At 40.0% G+C, this 20987-nt stretch overlaps 1 protein-coding gene and 1 pseudogene across 1 annotated transcript in view; both read left to right on the top strand.

The window, feature by feature from the left end:
- The first annotated feature begins 8713 nt into the window (after positions 1–8713).
- LOC148351035 (ephrin-A5b-like) overlaps positions 8714–20987 on the top strand; it is a 138524-nt gene continuing 126250 nt past the window's right edge. The window contains exons 1-2 of the mRNA XM_088355612.1: positions 8714–8860; positions 10633–10782. Of these exons, the coding sequence (XP_088211738.1) occupies positions 10658–10782 (125 nt within the window). The 5' untranslated portion in view covers positions 8714–8860; positions 10633–10657. The remainder of the gene's footprint in view (positions 8861–10632; positions 10783–20987) is intronic.
- On the top strand, positions 13950–14757 carry LOC148351037 (general transcription factor II-I repeat domain-containing protein 2A-like; annotated as a pseudogene).

Below are 20987 nucleotides of genomic sequence, written 5' to 3'. Positions count from 1 at the left end.
GGTGAAAAAAATAGACTGTTCAGACTAGATAAAACCAGGTCTAACCTTTGGTGCAGGTGATTGAATTTTGATAGAATTCATCAAGTCACACACAAACAAATTCAATGTTTGATGGTCAGATTTTGTTGTTTTTTCTTTTAGAAATATGACAAGAGAAAGAGACAACACAATAAAGATTGTAGAAAAACAATGCATATAATGAATGATCATAATAATTTTGGTCATCTAAAGGCTGATTTATATCTCATTTAAAAGTTTTGTTGCTGTTCATACTCTTAAGTTTCACCTTTTTCGCCAGTTAGACCGCTTGTAAACAACGTCCAGAATGACCAGACTTATTTTAGTAACTTTTCATTCAGACAGAGGCAATAAACGTTACCCTTATAAGGTACATGTAAAACTAAAAACAAACTACAAAAAGGTGACGTTTGTGTGCTAACTACAGACTTATGCTGAGCTCAGCCAAGACATGCTAACAACAATTCAAACAAGAGTACGTAATTTTGCGTAAAGCTTTACCATAAACAAACATCTTTACTGTATTTGAGTAATCTTCAAGTAATCACAATAAGTTTCATACTTGGGGACAATTATTGTCCAATGCAACAAGAAAAAATGCAATGAAGATTTGAAAGTTGGCTGGTGCTGCTGTCAATGTTCTTCCTCTTTGTTCCTCCTTCTCTTCAGCAATAAACAACTAACATGTTAACCCCTAAAAGGAACTCCAAGGCTATTCTATATCTTTCTCAAATGCAGAAAAGTTTTAAAAATATAAGTGTGAAAATGTTGTTTTGGATATTTATTTTATATCGGAATATTTCTCAGATTGGAGTTTTTGTAAAAATGTTTAAATGTGCATGGTAATTTGAATAGGTTCTTGATCGAATTGCTGATAGTGAGACTATAAGGGTCAGGTTAATTCGTTCTCAATCTGATTTATTTTTCAACCCAAAATAATTATTTATATCAATAAACATGTGATGAAAAACGTTTAACAGAGGTAGTTCACCGTTTAGATATAACATATATCACATTGCCGATACTAGCCTTATTTCAAGTGAGGGGGCTAGGGGGAAGATCCAAATATGAGTATTGTCGATACTAAACAAGAACTTGGATCAGATCCATACTATTGTCTTGGGATTGATACGGTCCTTCCATTTGAACTATCACTTATACAATACAATAATGTTGTGACTGGGTTGTAGGCCTGAACATTCATGATGACTTTCAAGTTTGATCCAATTTTGTTCACACTTTATTTGCATTACTGACTTTGTTTTCAAAGCACTGTGGATTTTAGGGTATTTTAGTTGTCTTGTTTACATTGTTATATCGTTTTTTTATTTGACTCTCTTGACTGTTGTTAATAATAAGTTCTTAAATAAGAGTATTTTATTTTACATATGGTCTGATTTTATTTTCAAAATATTGTGCAATGAAGGGTATTATATTTGTCATGTTGACTTTTCATATTTAATTTTTTTAGGGCGGCAGTAGCTCAGGAGGTAGAGTGCTCGTCTTGGGATCAAGGGATCCCAGTTCGAATCCCGGCTCGTCTAGGTTACATGTCGAAGTGTCCTTGGGTAAGACACTGAACCCCTAACACCCCCAATAAGCAGGTTAGCGCCTTAGATGGCTGCAAGGCCGCTATTGGGAAATGTGGAGCACATTGTAAAGCGCTTTGGGAAGTCATTGACTTGAAAAGCGCTATATAAAATGCAGATCATTTCATTTCATTTCATTTCATTTCATTTATGACATTGTTGCTTTTTTGCTTTGACTATCAACTTTTGTTTTGAAGCAGTAGATGTAACAAAAGCATTCTGTTTCATACTGTTGAAGTTTACATTAAAGGTATTCCAATTTAAAACAAAAACATTCAAATTAACTAAAATCAGTAGTTACAAAATGTTATCAGAAACGCGCTACCGAGAAAAGTAATTGCGTTCCAGGAATGCATTCCTTTATAACACGTTAGTCCCAACGCTGATCTTGACACATTATGTACATCATCTGTTGGTCTCATTGATCTGGTAAAGCAATCATAAGGCCATGAGAAACAGTGGTTAGCGCTTCTGCGGTTTGCGCCCGAGACTCGCTGACCCTAATTCATAACGACTCCATTGTCTTGAGTAACACAGACGTGCATGGGGCATAAACGAAGTAGGACATCCACTTTAGCGAGGGAGATGAGGGCGATTATTGCTCATGCAACAGCCGGCCCTATTGAGCCGGGTGATGGGCACCCAGCAAACACCCCGCCACAAAAGAATCACGCATGCCAGCTCATCATGTGTCATTGCCGCACGCTCACCATCGCTCAATTTATGCGTTTACGTGACACGCGCTCGTCTGCGAGCACACGAAGGCTTGCTAACACCCAAACAGACACAATGAGGAGTGCGGTTTACTGTAAACAAAGCCCACAGGGGTGATCGAGATGGCTTGGGGGTCAGCTCAGGACTTTTTTTTTGTTTCTGCAGTTTAAATTAATCCAGGCTGTTTGGGGTAAGCTGGTTCCATGCAAGACAACCTGGTACACGTTTGTGTTCACAGGCAATTACAAAAATGATCACCTTCTTTTTTGGGGGTAGTAGAAAATAATATCACTGGGCTACTAATGCCGAATGTTTTAATCTAAATGCAAATATCTCAGAAATTTCTTGATGGATTCTAATTCAACTAAATTCACTTCATTTTAGTTTAATTAGTTATATTTAGAAAAGAAAGTACAAATATGTGTTGGTTCTAGGACAGATTTTCTTAAATGTTTAATATGTAATAAACTCAGACTACCCAATTTTGTGTTTTTCACACTTATATTTCTTAAATGATTTGTCCAATCTCTGTTATCCTTTGCCCATATTAATCTCTTCTTTTTGGTGCCTGGTATCAGATATGGCTTCATCTTTTTTTTTGACACTGGTGTTTTGCGGGTACCATTTATCCAGGCTGCTGGTTAAGGACCTGTAAGGCATCTTTTTCTCAAACTACAGACTCTAAACTACTTGTCATCATGCAACAGATCTTCCTACTCTTGTTAAAGCCTGTTTGTGCTGTGCTTATTTCAGTTTCTTGCACGGAATAACCTTAATTTCTTGAAACAAGAATAGAATAGAACAAATTAGCTATAAAATTAATGTTCAATTATATCCTTTTGACTTATTATAATATAAACTGTAGTCCTAGAGGGACAGTGTGTATTTGACCACTAGATGTCACTGCATTGTGTCGTGCTAAAAAACACCAGGAAGAATACAAACTACGGACACTCAAAGTGACCAAACTGTACTATTTTTCTTTACTTTTGTGCCTAGCTCTTCACCAGATTTTTGGGTACCAGTAGCAGGAAGATTGCTGACAATTATGTCAGCCTCTCAAAATGAGGCTCATGTTATGTTAAAAAAATGCAAATGTCTCAAACTACAAGTATTTTGAAAAATGCAAGTTTGTATGTTGTTGTTGTTGTTGTTGTGTTTTGATGTCGATGTTTGTGTAGTTTTGCTTAATATGTAAATAGTGTTTTTTTTCTTTTCGCACTTGAGACAATGTCCCCTTAATTAGGTAGGATATTTCATTTATTTGAGTATATTCCAAATGTTATCTATATGATGGCTCATTTGCACATTTTAATGATTATTTGTTTTTTCTACTACATTATTTTTGCACGGTACATACATTTATCTGCAAATGGAACAAGAATTTTTCAGTGTATCGTAAACATAATTCTTACCCCGAGAGCAGTAAATCTTACTCTTTTTCAGAATAAGTTTTCTTATTTTCTCAGATATTTTGGTTGTTTTTTTTTTCATTAACTTGGGAAAATAATTCTGAACATAAGAAAATTGTCCAATCAGAGTGTCCGTTTTTATACCGCTTGTCCGGATTACTGTTAAGCGTGAGCTAATTTGGATGGGCAATGGGACACGCCCTGGATTTGTTACCACCAGTGGGATTCACACTCACATTCGCATCTATTAGCGGTTAAATTAACAGACAAGCTTCTGGAATGTGAGAAGACATTGGAATCCCTGGAAAAAGTCCACACAAGCCCCGTAGGGGGCGATGGCTTAGAGATGGTCTCCAAAAAAGACCCTAAAAAGTGCATGTTTAACCACAAAATTTGGTTCATCGTTAATCATTCAAAACCAAACACATTTTTGCTGTTGGGTTCTTGTTACAATTTACTTAGTTGTGTGCCTTCACTCACCAAAAAACAGTGAGCACAAAACAGCCAAGCACTAACTAAATACTGTAAATCAGGAGTCGGCAACCGAAAATGAAGAGCCATAATAGTCCGGAACCACAATTAAAAAAGGCATATATGCCTTTTTTTAACCAAAGTAAAGGGAGTCATACATAAGCTACTCATTTTATCTTTTTTAAACATTTTACAGCCTTGAAAAATGTTAAGAAAGTTTATGTTTGTCCTCCTGCAGGAACTGGATTCAAAAACATGTATTTCCTTGCCTCTTTTTTTTTTCCAAGCATTTTGGGAAATAAATAAATAAATAAATAAATAAACTCCAGGTAGCCACGAGAGAGACACTATGGTGCTTCATGTGGCACTAGAGCCGCAAGTAGCTGACCATTGCTTAAAAATGATAAATAACGCAACAATACTTTATCAATTATTCGATGAACCCAACTTTTTTAGTTGAAGTACAAAACACACCAAACAGCGTTTGTTTTCCAAATAAATAAACAAAATTGAATACTCATAAAATAGTTAAGTTACAACAGACAAAAATGATGTAGGTAAATCTGGTGTGGAAGTAATTTACCGGTAAAGTAATAATGTATAGGTGTAACCCTCACATAGTTGTACTTGTAAAAATGACTTGTAGCAAAGCATACTCTATATTTAATCGTGTATAATGCGCACCCCTAATTTTTTAAAATTAAAATTCTCGTATACATTTTTAAAAAATCTTTTCTCAGGTCATGAAAGCATTATAAAAGACAAACATTGTTAAATGTGGTAATTATTAAATTAATTTATTGACAATGTAAACTACGAACACAATACAAATATAAAATTCACAATGTATTTATTGTCCTTTAAAATAAAATTCATCATCAGATACACCAAAGAGGTTTTTTCCCGTCGTGTGCTTTTTTTACATGTATTCATACCATTCAAGGCGACTCTTCATTCTCTAACATTCATCTCTGGTACCATAACTAAAATGGTGTGATAAAATCCAATGTTTTTTCATTTGCCTTCTGACCCCGATTCGATTCCCTTTGCATCCAATGATTTTTGATTGTGGTCAGAGATATTTTTCATCTGATCAATCATTGTACACGTATAGTACTGTAAAACCTTGTGTAAAAAAATAAGCAAACTATACAGGTAAATACAGTGCTTCTGTGAAAGTAAACAGATTTTCTACTCACATGTATTATTTCACACACATTTTTGCGTTTTTAGTTCTTTCTTTTTCAGATTCAGAATTGATAGATTAGCAACCCAACTCGGGGTGTTATTTTGGCACAAAATAACAAAGCCATTTGGGTCAGGTCGACCCAAGGAGTGTGCAGTCTATTTTGATCTAATTAATTGAAGAACTCTGTGACCAGACTGTTTTCAGAGTGAGCTGGACCGAGGTCAGATCCTGCCATATGTGGAAATCAATGTATAAATAATTACCAACAAACATATGCCGGGCAGCACAGCGGGGCAGTGGTTAGCGTGTGTGCGGCACAGTACTGAGGTCATGAGAATCGAACCTCCTGTGTGGAGTTTGCATGTTCTCCCCGTGCTTGCGTGGCGCTCCCCCGGGCACTCCAGTTTCCTCCCACATTCCAAAAACATGCATGTTAGGTTAATTGGCCGGTCCAAATTGTCCCTAGGTGTGAATGAGCGAGCGAGTTGTCTGTCCCTGTGGGCCCCGCGACTTGCTGGCAACCAATTCAGGGTGTCCCCTGCCCACTGCTCGAAGATAGCTGGGATGGGCTACAGCACCTCCGCGACCCTACTAAGGATAAGCGGTGCAGACAACTGATGGATGGAAATATATGCCAATATTACACACAAAAAAATCACATAGTCCCTACGATTTATTACATGAATGCAATTCATTTATCTATCCCTGCAGTTTGTCATTTATTATGTAATTTATTTATTTCAGTATTTATTTTGTCACAATATAATGTTATTAAAATGTGGAGGCGGGTCGAACTGGCAGAGCTTTTTACCGATTGGTTAATTGACGAGCATGCCGACTAACTGCAAAAGCAGCAGATTCGTTCACCACTGATCAAAAAAAAATAGATGAAAAGCTTGAAAAGCTAAGACAACTGCACAAGCTCCTCATTTCATTTATATCTTGTTGTGCACGACACGACAAAATACATGAAAAAATAAATGATAAAATACAGATCAATTTACACGACAAAATGTGTAACTAAATGCTTGGATATTTGAAGACATTTCAATTTATAATCATGATATTTATTCATGTGTTAATTTATATATATATCCATCCATCCATCTATTTTATGTACCGCTTATCCTCAGTAGGGTCGCGGGGGTCCTGGAACCCACCCCAGCTATCTTCAGGAGTGGGCAGGGTACACCCTGACCAGCCAGTCGCACACAGGGACAAACAACTCACTTGCTAATTCACACCTAGGGACAATTCGGACCGGCCAATTAACCTGACATGCATGTTTTCAAATGTGGGACAAAACCGGAGTGCCCAAAGGAAACCCACACAAGCAAGGGGAGAACATGCAAACTCCGCACAGGAGGTTTGATCTTATGACCTCAGAACTGTGACGCATACGCGCTCTCCACTGCGCCGCCGTGCTGCCCCTATATATATGTCCCCTGCCCACTGCCCAATGATTGCTGGGATGGGCTCCAGGACCCCCGCGACCCTACTGAGGATAAGCGGTGCAGCTAATGAGATGAGACAATGATATATATATATATATATATATATATATATATATATATATATAAATATATATATATATATATATACATATATACATATATACAAAAATAAACATATTCAGTAATTTATTTATTTATTTTCAATTTATTTATAAATATGGTCCTTCGTACAAACCACTTTTCCTCTTTGCAGCATGTCTTTAACTCCTCCTCGTCACAAAATCATTATTTATTCCACTTTTGGTTGAGGCGATTGAATTCATGCGACTCGAGGCACCTCGCTCTTTATGATGATGTTGTTTCTATGGTGACCACAGCGCGGCGCATTGAGTCGCAAAAAACATCTGCGTGACAGACGCTTTTTCACACTGAAGACAGACCTGCAAAAAAAAAAAATGTTCGGCAGATCGAGTTGTATTTCGCAAAAACGCAAACATCTATTAGTTTACGTGGCACAAATACAAGTAAAATCAAATAGAACTTGTGATATAGAGTGCATCAACTCCCAAACAACTAGAAACATGTTATTTAGAAACACAAACAGCATCTAATCTCCCTGTAAAATGAGGCTGTCAGAAGTTGTGTGATCAGTTGGGCTATATGAGCTGCAAGGATATTGTTCTTGTAAGCCAGGGTTGTAAAACTTATTTCTGCCAGGGGGTAGAAAAACACATCAGGGGGGCAGACTACTAAATTAATGGCATAAAAAGTGTACCTTAGCTGTTAGGCTGGGGGTCTTTTTGGAAGTTCACAATTAAGCGATTATATTGTAAAATTATTGAGGGCTTTTTTTACAGCACCATTTTTTACCTAAATATTGAAACGCCACTGTTAGATTTCATATCTGTCAGAACCAGAACAGGAGGAGGACCCAGATGCGGAGCGTTTACTCACAAGCTTATTGAGATATAGAGGAAAACAAATGCCAGCGATCTGGTGCTCGCTGGACGAGGGAAGCAAGCTGCTCATTGGATCGTAACGTGATCGGAATGCGGAAGTGGATCTCCCGGAGCGGGAGATCGTAGCGTGGTCAAACAGGCAAAACGTCTCGATAGCTGGAGTGGAAGTTCAGAGCGTGGTCGGTGGTCAAAAACGGTTTGTTAGCCGGAGCCAAACGGGGAATCAGGAACAGACGAGTGGTATACGGTTGAAAACGGGACTGACGGGAGCCAGAGTCAAAGTGCTTGCCTTGCGTATGCAGAGGTTCGCTGACGGACTGACCGGGAGAGACTGGCGTACTTGGTACAAATAGGAGGGGAATTAATCAGGCAACAAGCAACAGCGGGCACAGGTGAGGGCAATGAGTAATCATGACAATATCTTTATAGAAAGTACACAAAACTTCTTTAAATTCCTTTAAACACACATAGGTTCTATTTTTGTAAATTGTAATTTGTAAATTTTGTATTTTTTATATTGTCTTAAAGAATGCGTCTGTGACTTTTATATCAAGTGATATAACAACGGGATTGGTTTAGTCAACGGTCTCTGATTGATAAACTGTAGTCAGGAAATAAGACTTTGGGAGTGGCAATCAACTTTGGCAAGATCCAGTGAACATCTTTTAAAACGCAAGTCATTGTTTGACAGTCATTTTTCTCTCGTGCTTCTCTCAGCACTGTCTCTCGGGCCATATCAAACCATGTGGCCTGGTCGACTGAAAAACACACGGTGAGCATGCAGGCTAACCACGAACCGACAACAAAAGCGGTAGCCAAAAAACACACTGTGGGCAGCCAATGAACACGAACCGGAAGCAAGCTAGTCGGGGAGCTAATCGGACAAAATTATACCAACCACGACAAACTAAAAGCTACAATCGCCTACCTAAGAGGAGGCATAAGACAACACGGAATGTAAGCTGCAATGGCGACAGGTGAGCAAGCCCGACGCAGCCTTTGAGAAAGAAGCATGCAATTCTGTCAAAACAGCCAAGAGGCCCACGGCGAAAAGGTAAGCAAATTTCCAATTTTTCCAAACAGAAATGCACAGTATGCAATCGCTGTTTAATACAGTCGCTGTCTGTTTCAGAGCTGGCCTTAGATGTTGTGTTAATGAGATTTGCCATTTTGCAAGTGTTGTGTTCCTTCAATGACGTCGCGGCTCTAGAAGAAACACGGCAGATGGGTCAACTTTGAGACTTAATTTCTGAGTTCACTGGTGCATGGAATATTTTGAAACATATAGAGACCCCTCGCTACTCCGTACATTGGTTATCGCAGGTTTACTTCTTTGTGGATTTTAAATTGAATTGCCTTTATTGTCATTGTCAATGTACGGTGCATTGTGGTGTGAGCAGACAGCAAACAGAGGACAGCAAATGCTATCTAGGGGGCTGAGTAGGCAGGGCTTTATGGGTTGGGTGAGTGTGACTGTGTGTGTGACTGTGATAGGTTGGTGTATGCTGCCAGTCAAAGAGTAGGGCAGGGGCTCTATTTAATGGGTCATCCAAAACAAACAGCAACAGCTAGCTTTTAGCAGCATCTTGTTACATTGAGAATAAATTAAATCAAATCAGACTCTGAAGATAGTCAGAAAAGCCTAAAAATGATGATCACTCTCGGGCACTCTGTGATTATTATTGGGTTCAGGAAGCAACTAAAGCAATGGCGGGAGAGAAGGAAATAGCCAGGCTGTAGGTCTGGCTTACTGCAACGGCTAGGCTAACAACTCTCCTAAGCCATCCCTGCCGAGCCTGTATCTCATCATAGCCAGATCCATTATGCACAGAAAGAATGACCTGGGGTTAAAACTCAGGGGAAACAGCTACATTTGGGACAGTTGTATTTTAACGCAGACCTGGCTCAAATTTTGGACAACCGATGCTAGCGTGCAGGTAGCCAGCTGCTCTTTAAATCGCTTCCTTTGACTCAAAGGAGAAGCCCTCCAAATATGTTGTCCTTTTTTATAATGACCATACACTGCAGTACTGTTTTTTTGTATATATAAAGTGGACATTTTGTTACAGTTTTATGTTTTCAGTCGGTACGGATGTTATCTTAAGGCAAGTTTGACCCGTGGGCATTTTAATGAATGTGCAATGCTACTTTGCGGATTTTCATTTTTCGTGGGCGTTCTGTTCCCCATTAACCACAATAACCGAGGGCTTAGTGTATTTGCCTAATTTGGGGAGGAACATTGCACGTTCTGTGCCTAAGTGCAACAAAATTCTGTTTGGGAATACATTTAAAAACGGTGTAAGGGTGGACACTTTTTGCAGCGGGCTACGGCTGGTACGACAGTGAGCTAGGAGAGGGAGTACAGGGGTGGGTGTGTTGGTTGTGGGGGTTGGCTTGCTCCGGGGGAGCATGGCTGCAAGATTCAAGGCGCACACTCGTTCCGTTTGCCCTCGGTCACTAACGCCGCTTCTCCCGCTTTCGATCCCGGCACACAGTGCTTGGACGTTCCGGTGCTAAGCCCACCCGCGTGTCCAGTACACGATCGTAGCGGGAATTGTTTTCAATCGGCATCGCTTTCCGGACGAGGAACTCAATCGAGAGGAAACCATCGTAAGGACTTTATTCGAAGCCACGAGCTCTACCGGCTGGGACTTTTATTGTGTTTTGACGTCATTTTTCACGCTCAGTGCCTCTTTCCCAGTGAATTTTGTTTAGAGTTTCTGTTATCTGGATTTCTCTTGAGTTTGAGTGAGGACAATTTATAAACTAACTTCTGAAAAAAAGACACCACTTGATTTATCAGAAGCTTTACACCGAACCTTTCAGCTCGTCGGTTTGTTTTATAACAAACATGCTTCAAGTGGGAATGCTGTTCTTTTTCGTCTTCGTTTTGGGGGTCTGCGTGGACGCTCAAGACCCGGCTTCCAAGGTGGTCTCGGACCGCTACGCCGTCTTCTGGAACCGCACCAACCCTAGGTATGAGCTTCATCTGCTTACTGCGATTTCAAAGTTAAACTACTGCCTGGTCCTCAATAAAACTAACTTACAACAACTCAAAAGAAGTCTCTCAAGACGAAACATGCGAATAAACCCTTGATACCTATGCTTTTACCCACCCGTATCGATCCATTAATCATTTCCCAATCACTGCCATCCTTGAAAAGTGAGTAATGTATTATTGACAGCTTGCTCACAATTTGTCTTATCTACCCGTAAAGACCCTTTTTTTGTCCATTTTGCTTTTCCCCGATTCAAATTTAAAAGTTTAAAGACGCGCAACTGCAGAAAACTTACGCAAGTTGACAGTAGAGTAATAATGTCAACTTATCTATCTATCTATCTATCTATCTATCTATCTATCTATCTATCTATCTATCTATCTATCTATCTATCTACAAAATAAATAACGCAATTTTTAGATTTTTTTTTTTTTTAAAAGAAGGTAACAAATAATCATCATAATCTTTGAAATTATAATTTCCATGACAATATATAAGACACGTGAACATAGTTTCAGAACGTTAGCTATTTTTAATTTATCATTATGGATCATTACTGAATGCCAACTATTGTGTAGTCATCAATACCAATGGGGATACTCATACCATTAGTAGATATTAGCTTCCCTCTGATATATTCAACAAAAACTTTTGACACTTTATTCTTTTGTCACTTCCCTACTATGACCGCATACATACGTTCGCTGTTGTTTATTTTAAAGAACACATGTCTGTCAGCTTATACATTTTCCTCATATTTTATCAGATTTTTTTTATCATATCAAATTGTGTATGCCGTATAAAAATTGTATATGTCTCTGCTAATTTGGCTCCAATTCGGATGGTCTCGGTCACTCGAAGCAGACGACAACGTCTTCACAGATTGCTGTGAGTAAATATGAGCCATGTTGTGTTTGTAAGGTTTATCATAGCCTAATAAGGGGAACTGCAATCATTGAGGAAGGAATTGGCTGAGGTTGACAGGAATGAGAGCATGAAGTGTTTTTAAAGAACAAGTACCAGATCTGATAAGATCTTCCGTCATCCTCCCTTGACACATATTGACAGGATGTTGGAGACACAAATGCAAATGTATTGGAAGATCAAAGGTAGCCGTCGGGCTGCTCAAAGGCAGATTAGATATCAGGGGCTGATAACAGCTCTCGGTTCCCCTCCCTGTCTCTCGTCCCTTCTCTTGGCCTTCAAACTGTTCCCAAGTCTGTTTTACACCCCCTTGCCCCAACTGCCTTTACCCCCCTCAACCCGTCTGAAGGAGCAGACAATAAAGGAGGATTTTAGCAATGGCCAAGACCCAGCATGACGTTGGGTCTGGTGAGAGATTCACACATGCTGAGGTCACACACTTTGCCAGTAACCAGGCAAGTCCAGGTTAAGCAGCTCGGAGGGGACCCGTTGTCAGGGTCAAAACCGGGGCAGTACCGCCAAACGCGGGTGTGGGAGGCCCTGTGACGGTTTCGGCACGGCACCCCACTTGGGCTTTGTCCCGGTCGAACGGCGGCGAAATAAATGAGTAACTCTAAATGACTGCGCCTTCTTTTCTCATTCATGACTTTAATGGAAAGCCGACCCGAGCTGCATTAATGTAAGCGGCGTTCTTAAAGGCCCGGTTCCCTTCTGACCTTCTGTATTCCACGCATGCTTGCGTCGCTCGTAACCCCGCTGCTTGATGTAACTGGCACGGCTGGAGAACTGAGAACCTGCTGCGTTTCAAGTCCCAGCTTGGTTCCTGCCGCCGCCTTTTGCTATCTCCATCGAGTATTTGTCTAAAGCGACGAGCATCCCAAACAGCGGTCCATACTCAGCCATTCATGAAAATCCCAACAGGAGCTCTTGAATTGTTGGGAAGCGACTTGAGACGGATGAAAATATATTTTTTTGTTGTGTTATATGGCCAAAAGAAACTCTTTCATTGTACTTTTGATCAGGGCTGCAACTAACGACTACTGTAATTGTCGACTAGTCTCTGACTATTAGTCAAAAAATCATATAGTCATTATTTTTATTCTTAAATTTAGCATGGAATTTGATTTTTGTGGCAATTAATAGTAAACATAAGAAAAATTGGTACAATGAAAAATAAACCTTTTGATAGACAAACTGCGGATCTAAAACCAATTAGGCACGGTGCTTGGTCAATAAAGGCATATATATGAAAATCTATAAATAACCATCTGTCCACTTTGAGGGTAAGGGAAATAAATAATAAATAAAAATCAGGTAAACATTTGTTATCCCTTAAACCAGACCTGGGCAAATTACGGCCCGCGGGCCACATCCGGCCCTTTGTACGTCCCTGTCCGGCCCGCGTAAGACCAATCATAAACACCATAAATAAAAAAAAAAAATTAAACTTTTATTTTGAAATTTTATTTTGACTACATATACACGTCATAGACGTAGCGCCTTCACGCGCGTATTCACTTGAGTGAGTGAAGGTGATACTGTTCGCCAGGGTACCCTCAAGATGTCGGCACACCCCAAGAAAAGAAAAGTTGATAACGAATGCCGTATTTTCAACAAGACATGGGCTGCCAAATATTTCTTTACAGAAATTAAAGGTAAAGCAGTGTGCTTAGTCTGTGGTACACAGGTTGCTGTGTTTAAAGAATATAATTTGAATCGCCACTACACGACCAAGCATGAAGATGAATACAGAAACCTGTCTGGTGAAGAGCGTGCAAGGGAGTCTGATGCATTGCTAGCAAAACTACAAACCCAACAAGGATTTTTCACTAAACTTCACACTTCCAGAGATGCAGCCGTCAGGACAAGTTATGTAATTTCTCATAAAATCGCCAGAAAAAGTAGGGCATTTTCCGACGAAGAGTTTATTAAGGAGTGTTTATTGGACTCTGCTGAGCTGATGTGCCCAGAAAAAAAGGGCGCGTTTGAGAACGTTTCACTCTCCCGACGCACTGTAACGAGGCGGATTGAGGAAATCACGGGAAATTTAGAGCTTCAGCTGAGGAAAAGAGCGGCGGACTTTGACTTTTTTTCTCTGGCTTTGAATGAGAGCTGCGATGTACGTGACACCGCCCAGCTGCTCATCTTCTTACGTGGGATAACCGCAGACTTTCAAATCACGGAGGAGTTGGCATCCTTGCAGTCAATAAAAGGGACAACCACAGGTAATGACTTGTTCAGAGAGGTAAATGCATGTATGGATGTATGGACATGTTAGAACTGAAATGGAACAAGCTTGCAGGTGTGACAACAGATGGTTGTCCAAATCTGGCCGGGAAAAATGTTGGACTTTTAAAGAGAATGCAGGATAAAGTGACAGAAATGAACCCTGATCAGAAATTGACATTTTTGCATTGTATCATACATCAGGAAGTGTTGTGTAAGACAGTGTTAAAAATGAAACATGTTGTTGATTCTGTCACTAAAATAGTTAACTTCATCAGAGCGAGAGCTTTAAATCACAGACAGTTTGTTGCTTTGTTGGAGGAAAATGAGGCTGAATATGGTGACATAAGCTATCACTGCACTGTTAGGTGGCTCAGCCTTGGCAAAATTCTGAAAAGTGTCTGGGACCTGAGAAACCAGATTCAGGAGTTCTGTGTTCAGAAAGGTCATGACGTCTCAGAACTTTCAGATGAAGACTGGTTGGCAGACCTCGGATTCACTGTGGATGTGACCGCACTAATGAACGAACTTAATGTCAAACTGCAGAGCAAGGGCCTTTTTGTGCATGAGATGTACAGTGCAGTGAAGGCTTTTATGAGAAAACTGTAGCTTCTCTCAAGCCAAGTGAAGGACAACATTCTGACCCACTTGCCAACACTTAAGGAAGCAAAAAGATCAGGCGATCACCTCCAAAAGTACTCAACCATGTTAGAAACATTGCATGCAGAGTTTTCAAGGCGATTTCAAAACTCTTGAGAGTGAAATGCACATGGTCTCTTCTCCCTTCAACTGCAGTGTGGATGATGCCCCAAGTGAAGTTCAGATGGAACTCATAGATCTGCAGTCTGACACACTTTTGGCAGATCACTTCAAGTCAGTCTCACTGCTGGATTTTTACTCCCTCAAAGAGGAGAACTTTCCACACCTGAGGAAGCATGCTCAGAGGATCCTAGTCCTCTTTGGATCTACCTATCATTGTGAACAGACATTCTCAGTTATGAAGTTTAATAAATCCAAACATAGATCCTCTATGACTGTTGACCACCTCTCAGCTGTCCTTCGCATAGCCACTTCAGACATTCCGCCAGATTCCAATGCCCTTGTTCAAGCCCAGAACAGACTGGATTATTCTCACTGAAGAGGTAACATGAGGTGGAGAACGTTACAAGTTATTGTTTGTGGAAATTAAAAAGTTAAAAATAAATTGCACTGGTTCAATGATTGTTTTTCTTATTTAACCAATACACCACAATTTCACATAGCCTAATATAAATATTTACAGAGTGCTATATTCTTCTGATTATCAGCATCAGCTATTCAAAATATTTAATTTGAGCATTTTACAATGAAAGAAAGTTGGTGGCCCTCTGACACAATTCAGGTTTCTCATGCGGCCCCTGATAAAAATTAATTGCCCACCCCTGCCTTAAACCAAGAACATGCACTTTATCAGTAGTATAACGGTCAATAAAATACATGTGATGTCCATTTAGGTAAGTAAATTCAGTGGTCGACGCAGTCTGAAACAAACAAAATTTAATGATATTCAGCAGTTGTAAATCAGTATTAAAGCTTACAGTATTAAACACTTGACGTTTGTAATTTGTAATGTTTGAACATCTCATGTTTGTTCTTCGAACTGCATGCATTTAATTTCAAAAGCTTTTGTCAGGCACAACCTGGCATAATGCTCACGCTCTCTCTCTAGCGAAATATATGTGTATTAAATGAACAATGCATATCATCGAAACCATATTGGCTTGAATGTTACTTGATTCTTACCGAGGCGAGTCAGACTCAATTTCATCCAACGGGCTCTTTGAATGTTTTTGTGCCACCGATCTATTGCCCTGATGCCCAAGGTATTCTTTGCAAACTTTGAAAGTATTTCTTTCTTTCTAAAATGCTTCCAAGTTTTGGTGCACATAGTTGATATTGATTCCACCATTTCCATATGTTTTACATTACCGATTGAGACAGAGACACTATTGCGCATTACAGACTCTCAGCAGAGATTATATTTATGTAGAGATCCCTTTCTCTGTTGGAAAAACGTGTCTGGCGAAATAAGTCGACAAGTAAATTAATGACACTTGACACTTTTTCTTTTATTGATTTTTGTCGAGAATGTCGACTAATGATTGCAGCCCTACCTACTTTCAATCGAAACAGATTTAAGCTTGTGATGCTTTGATATGCTGAACCATCGCTTATTTCATGTTGCTGATAAGATCCTGCCATGCACGACTCAGCATGCAGAAAAGGAATTTACCTAAGGATGAATCAGCTTTGCCCATCGCTTGACAAAGCTTCAACAATGTCAATAGAGCACGTAAAATTGTAGGACTTTCGGTCACAATGCAACTTTTGTCTGGGTTTCGATGCAAAACGAGTGAAATTTACACTTATTTGAGTTTGCAGAACAGGTCGCTCAAGTCCGGGTGCGAAACGAGAGCAAGATTTTCAAGTGTTTGCCATTGTTTACTCCCATCAGAGTTGATTTGCCGTTCGAGGAATGCCGCGTGCATTGAGTGGACCGGTGCTCTGGTTCGATGCGAGTTGCTATGCAGATTTAACAAACCTAGAGACGGGCTCTTCTGCTGATCTTAGAATGTGGAATGCCAAGAATAGCTCCTGTTAAAAAGCAATTATGAGAATTTCTACTTTAGGCTAAAAACGTAAAATTATATAATTTTACCCCTCCCCCCCTTTTTTACATAATATTAGGTCAAATAATTTCCTTTCTAAATTTCGTTTTCCATTGATTTCAAACATAATTTAAAGAGCATACCCAAAATAATATCTATAGAAAACAACAACGTCTTTTTTAACAATACTTTTTGGCTGCACAACATCTAGTGGTCAAACAATACACTTTGTCCCTTATAAGTGCCCTTATTAGGGCAGTGGGCCTCAAACTATAATCGTGAGGGCAGAAAATGTTGCCCTGGTTGCGAGTTTGAGACCCCTGCTGTAGACTTTTGTAAAGAGTTATCAATGAGTGGTCACCCGTAAGAGGAAATTAGAAAGCTTCCTGCTGCACACTAGAGAAGGTCTCTTGGCTGCTGTAGGATTCCAGGTCAAACAGCCCATCCCAATCGTTAATATTTGTTCTTCTAAAACGGAACAATACAGATGACAAAAAAGGCAAACATTTTTGTCCAAACAGCCCCAAAAAATCATTAGTTGCTCATGCAGCAAGCGTCTTTCTCTGCCGACGGATCACAGAGAGCCGTAGGATCAAAAACGCGTCTTCGATATCTGACCTAAAAAGCGCCTTTTTTTTATCCATCGAACATTTTGTCCAAGTTCCATTCGTCAAATTAACTTCCCATTGTTAGAATTTGCTCCAAAGACATAAACATCTCAATCAAAGCGATGAAAATGAAAAAAAAAGTGTTGCGTTTTGCAGCGAGAATGTTCATGTGAGAAAAATGAGTCGCAGATGTTCCCTTGTGTCAGTGTCGCCGTCTGTTTCAGTCACGCGGTGACGGGAGGAATTGTGTGAGTCGGGTATTTACTACTGCTCTGACAAGGAGCCATTAGCGTTTACCCCGCTCGGCTGATATTTAGCCACATTATTTAGACCCACCTGAGTTTGTGAGGTGCTCACAAAGGCAAGGCCGTGGTCGGCAACCACCAGGTCGTAGGTCGTTTGGTACCGGGCTGCACAGGATTGATTGACTGATTGAAATCTTTCTTTTTTTTTCCACTGGTCATTATATACAAGGTTTCAAAAGTTGAAAATCAAGAGCTATGATTAACAGTTGTCAGAACAGATAGTATCTTAGTCCTGTCTCTTTGACAACCAAAACACCTTTCACTTTATTCTTGTCATGTATTCAGATTTTTGCAACAAAGCGTTTTAAGTATCATAAATCACATCTTATCATCTCACAAGATAAATGATCCATCCGTTATCTGCACCGCTTATCCTCAGTAAGGTCGCAGGGGTGCTGTAGCCTATCCCAGGTATCTTCGGGCAGTGGGCAGGGGACACCCTGAACCTGTTGCCAGCCAGTCGCCTAGGGACAATTTGGACTGGCCAGACAGCCTGACATGCATTGTTTTTGGAATGTGGGAGGAAACCGGCACGCCCGGAGAAAACCCACGCAAGCACGGGGAGAACATGCAAACTACCCACAGGAAGGTTCAATATCCTGACCTCAGAACTGTGCCGCGCACGCGCTAACCACTGCGCTGTTGTGCTGCAAGAGAAATAATCATAAATGTAAAATCTCAATCAGCATAATTTCTTTTTCTCATAATATAAACTCTTTGCCTTTTCTTTTTGCTTGCAGTTTCGTTTTACGTTAAAACACTTCAAGTTTTATGAGGTTTTATAGAGGTACATTTTAGCATACAAGCAAGGATCAGCTGACAAATACTAATGACCACTTTTGTTCAACATTGGATGCACCGGGAATTGATCCGAAATCGCGACAGCGAGGGCGCTGTTGATGACAAAAGAAAAGGCAATTGATTTTATCTTATCATCACACTATCTTTACTCGCATTATTTTGCCTTTTTTATCTTGAAGATGTATTTGATTAGTCAATCGTTTTACAAAGTTGTTTTGGCTGAATTTATTCCCATAATGTTTTATGACAACGTGGCACTGTAATGGAGAAATATGCGAATGAGTACAGCTAAAACAATGTACAACGATTGACCATTCGCTTGCGCCTTTAGGATAAAAATGACAAGACAACATAAAAATAGTGTGAGGATGAGATAAAATCATTTGCCCTTTCCCATGTCATCCTTAGTGGTCTAGAGATAACACAGTGGATTGGGGCTTATTATCATTATTGTCATTACAGACGCTCCCCTACTTACAAACATTACAAAACAGTAGATAGGATAGATTTTTTCGGGATGTCGAAAAATATCCGGACATTGCTGTAAGTTAAAATTTTGTATTGTGTGAACCTTTTTCCGATTAGAAGACAGTACTGTAGTGCTTCTTCCTGCCGCGTGGCGCTGTAAACGCTTTTGTTCAGCCTCCTTTTCCCACAGAGGAGGACTTCTTGAAGCGCAAGTCCCAAAAGTAAGTAAAAATTCACTTTATTTATCTTTATAGAGCATATCATTTTATTAAATGTTTATTTTTTTTAGAACAAAACTATACAGGTTACTTATACAAGCCTTAAACATACTTGTATAAACCTTAAACATACAAAATATAGCACTGAAGCAACTTACGAACAAATTCAACTTACGAACGACTGTCCGGAACCTAACTTGTTCGTACGTCGGACAGCGTCTGTATTATCATTGTTATCATTACTAATATAATTAGTGGGCCAGGCCGCGAGAATATTGTCAGACATAAAACCGTTCTGGTTCGCCGACCTCTGGCCTAATGTGTTGATTTGTTGTTGAGAGGTGGGATAAAGCGGGGGAATCTGGAGCCGGGTTCCGTTCCTAATCTCTCTGGATGTTTGTGTCTTCGACGCTATGGTAACTGATACCCGCTCTCATCAAAGAAGCTCATTGGGCGGGACTAACAAGGTGACAGCTGGGGAGGGAAGGTATCCCACTATTCTGCCAGAGAACCGTCACCCCTGGGATTTTTCCTTTAATCCGTGACAATAGTTGTCCAAAGCTTTCCGGAGCAGATCCAATCCAGATCACCAATTATCATCTTTTCCGTGGCACGTTTTTATGTTTGATTAGTGCACTTATGTACCCAAACCACCTCCAAACGCATCCTGTTTATTCCAACTGTAAGTCTTGAGGTTTGTGTTTACCGTAAATATCGGACTACAGATCCCACCAGATTAAAAGCCTGGGGCCTAAAAAGCCATAAAAGTGAAGTAATTCACGTCCATTTCTTACGATTTAAACCCACCGCACACCTGGTGCCAACTACTATTGGAATTTGGCACGGCCGCCTTTGGCTGCAGAACACTAACTGCTCTGTGCCCCTGCACACCTTACGCCATTTTCAGCGGTGTTGTTTTTTAGTTCTGCCCTGAGTTGTTTACGTCACGTGCTTGCGGGTCATGCAACAATTGAAGATAGTGAGTACAAAGACGAGCACATCATGTATTTACTACTGCGCCGAAAGAAGATAGATAGATAGATAGATAGATAGATACTTTATTCATCCGCCCTATATTCCTAGATGACAGCGCTAGAGCAACCATAATGTGGAGAATAGTGCCAGTTTGCGTTGTGTTATTGTCATTGGTGGTAGCCGCAGATATGGACCAAATTGCATTCGCTTGTTATCATTCCTCGAGGATTGAAGGAAAATCCAATGACCGGACATTGTTTCATATGACATGGAAAGAAGTGAATCGTTTTTGATAGATAACATTCTGCTTTTCAATTTGTATGTACAAATTAAGGACTTGATTTGTGGGTGAAAATTTAAATATTATGAATACGTTGTGAATGTGCTCGTGTTATTTATTATTTGAATAATATCGGCAAAAACATGCAATCGCTTCTCTCAAAGGGCGTCATAAATGTATCCAGACATCATCGCAGTGTTTTGTATTTAGAACAAGTGTTTAAAACGTACCAAAAATATATTGGCTCCTAGTTCAGTATTTACGGCATTTGTCTGGGAGCTAATACCCCTGTGATGAGAGCACCTCAATATGCCACGGGTTCACTTTTCCTCTATTTGTTTTCTCTTTTTAATCTTCACTTAAAGGAACAATGCTCCACATTTTACAGGGTGACAGACTGATATTGTGAGTTGGCTCGTTTGCATTGTGTCGAGTATTTACCCTCGCGTCCCCCTTTTTGGCCTTTCCTCGGCTCCCCGCCGTTTGGTTCCGCTCGGATTAAAAACGGACACAAAAAGGCAACCGCGTCCAAATATTGACTGGGTCTCAGGACCGAACCTCTCTCCCAGGGCTAGCACAGTTTTCTTGAAAGACTGGTATTGTTGTTTCAGTGGCCTGTAACTGCCGTTTCAGAGAGCAGAGTGGGAATGTGTTATCTGAGGTTGTGGGGGGGAATTACAACAACAAGACAACATGGTTAGAGGGGAGAGAAGTTTTCTTGGAAGAAGC

Source organism: Urocampus carinirostris, chromosome 16 (genome assembly GCF_059441175.1).
Source record: "Urocampus carinirostris isolate Australia breed hairy pipefish chromosome 16, RoL_Ucar_1.0, whole genome shotgun sequence".
Lineage (NCBI taxonomy): Eukaryota > Metazoa > Chordata > Actinopteri > Syngnathiformes > Syngnathidae > Urocampus > Urocampus carinirostris.
This window is presented reverse-complemented; position numbering and strand designations above follow the sequence as displayed.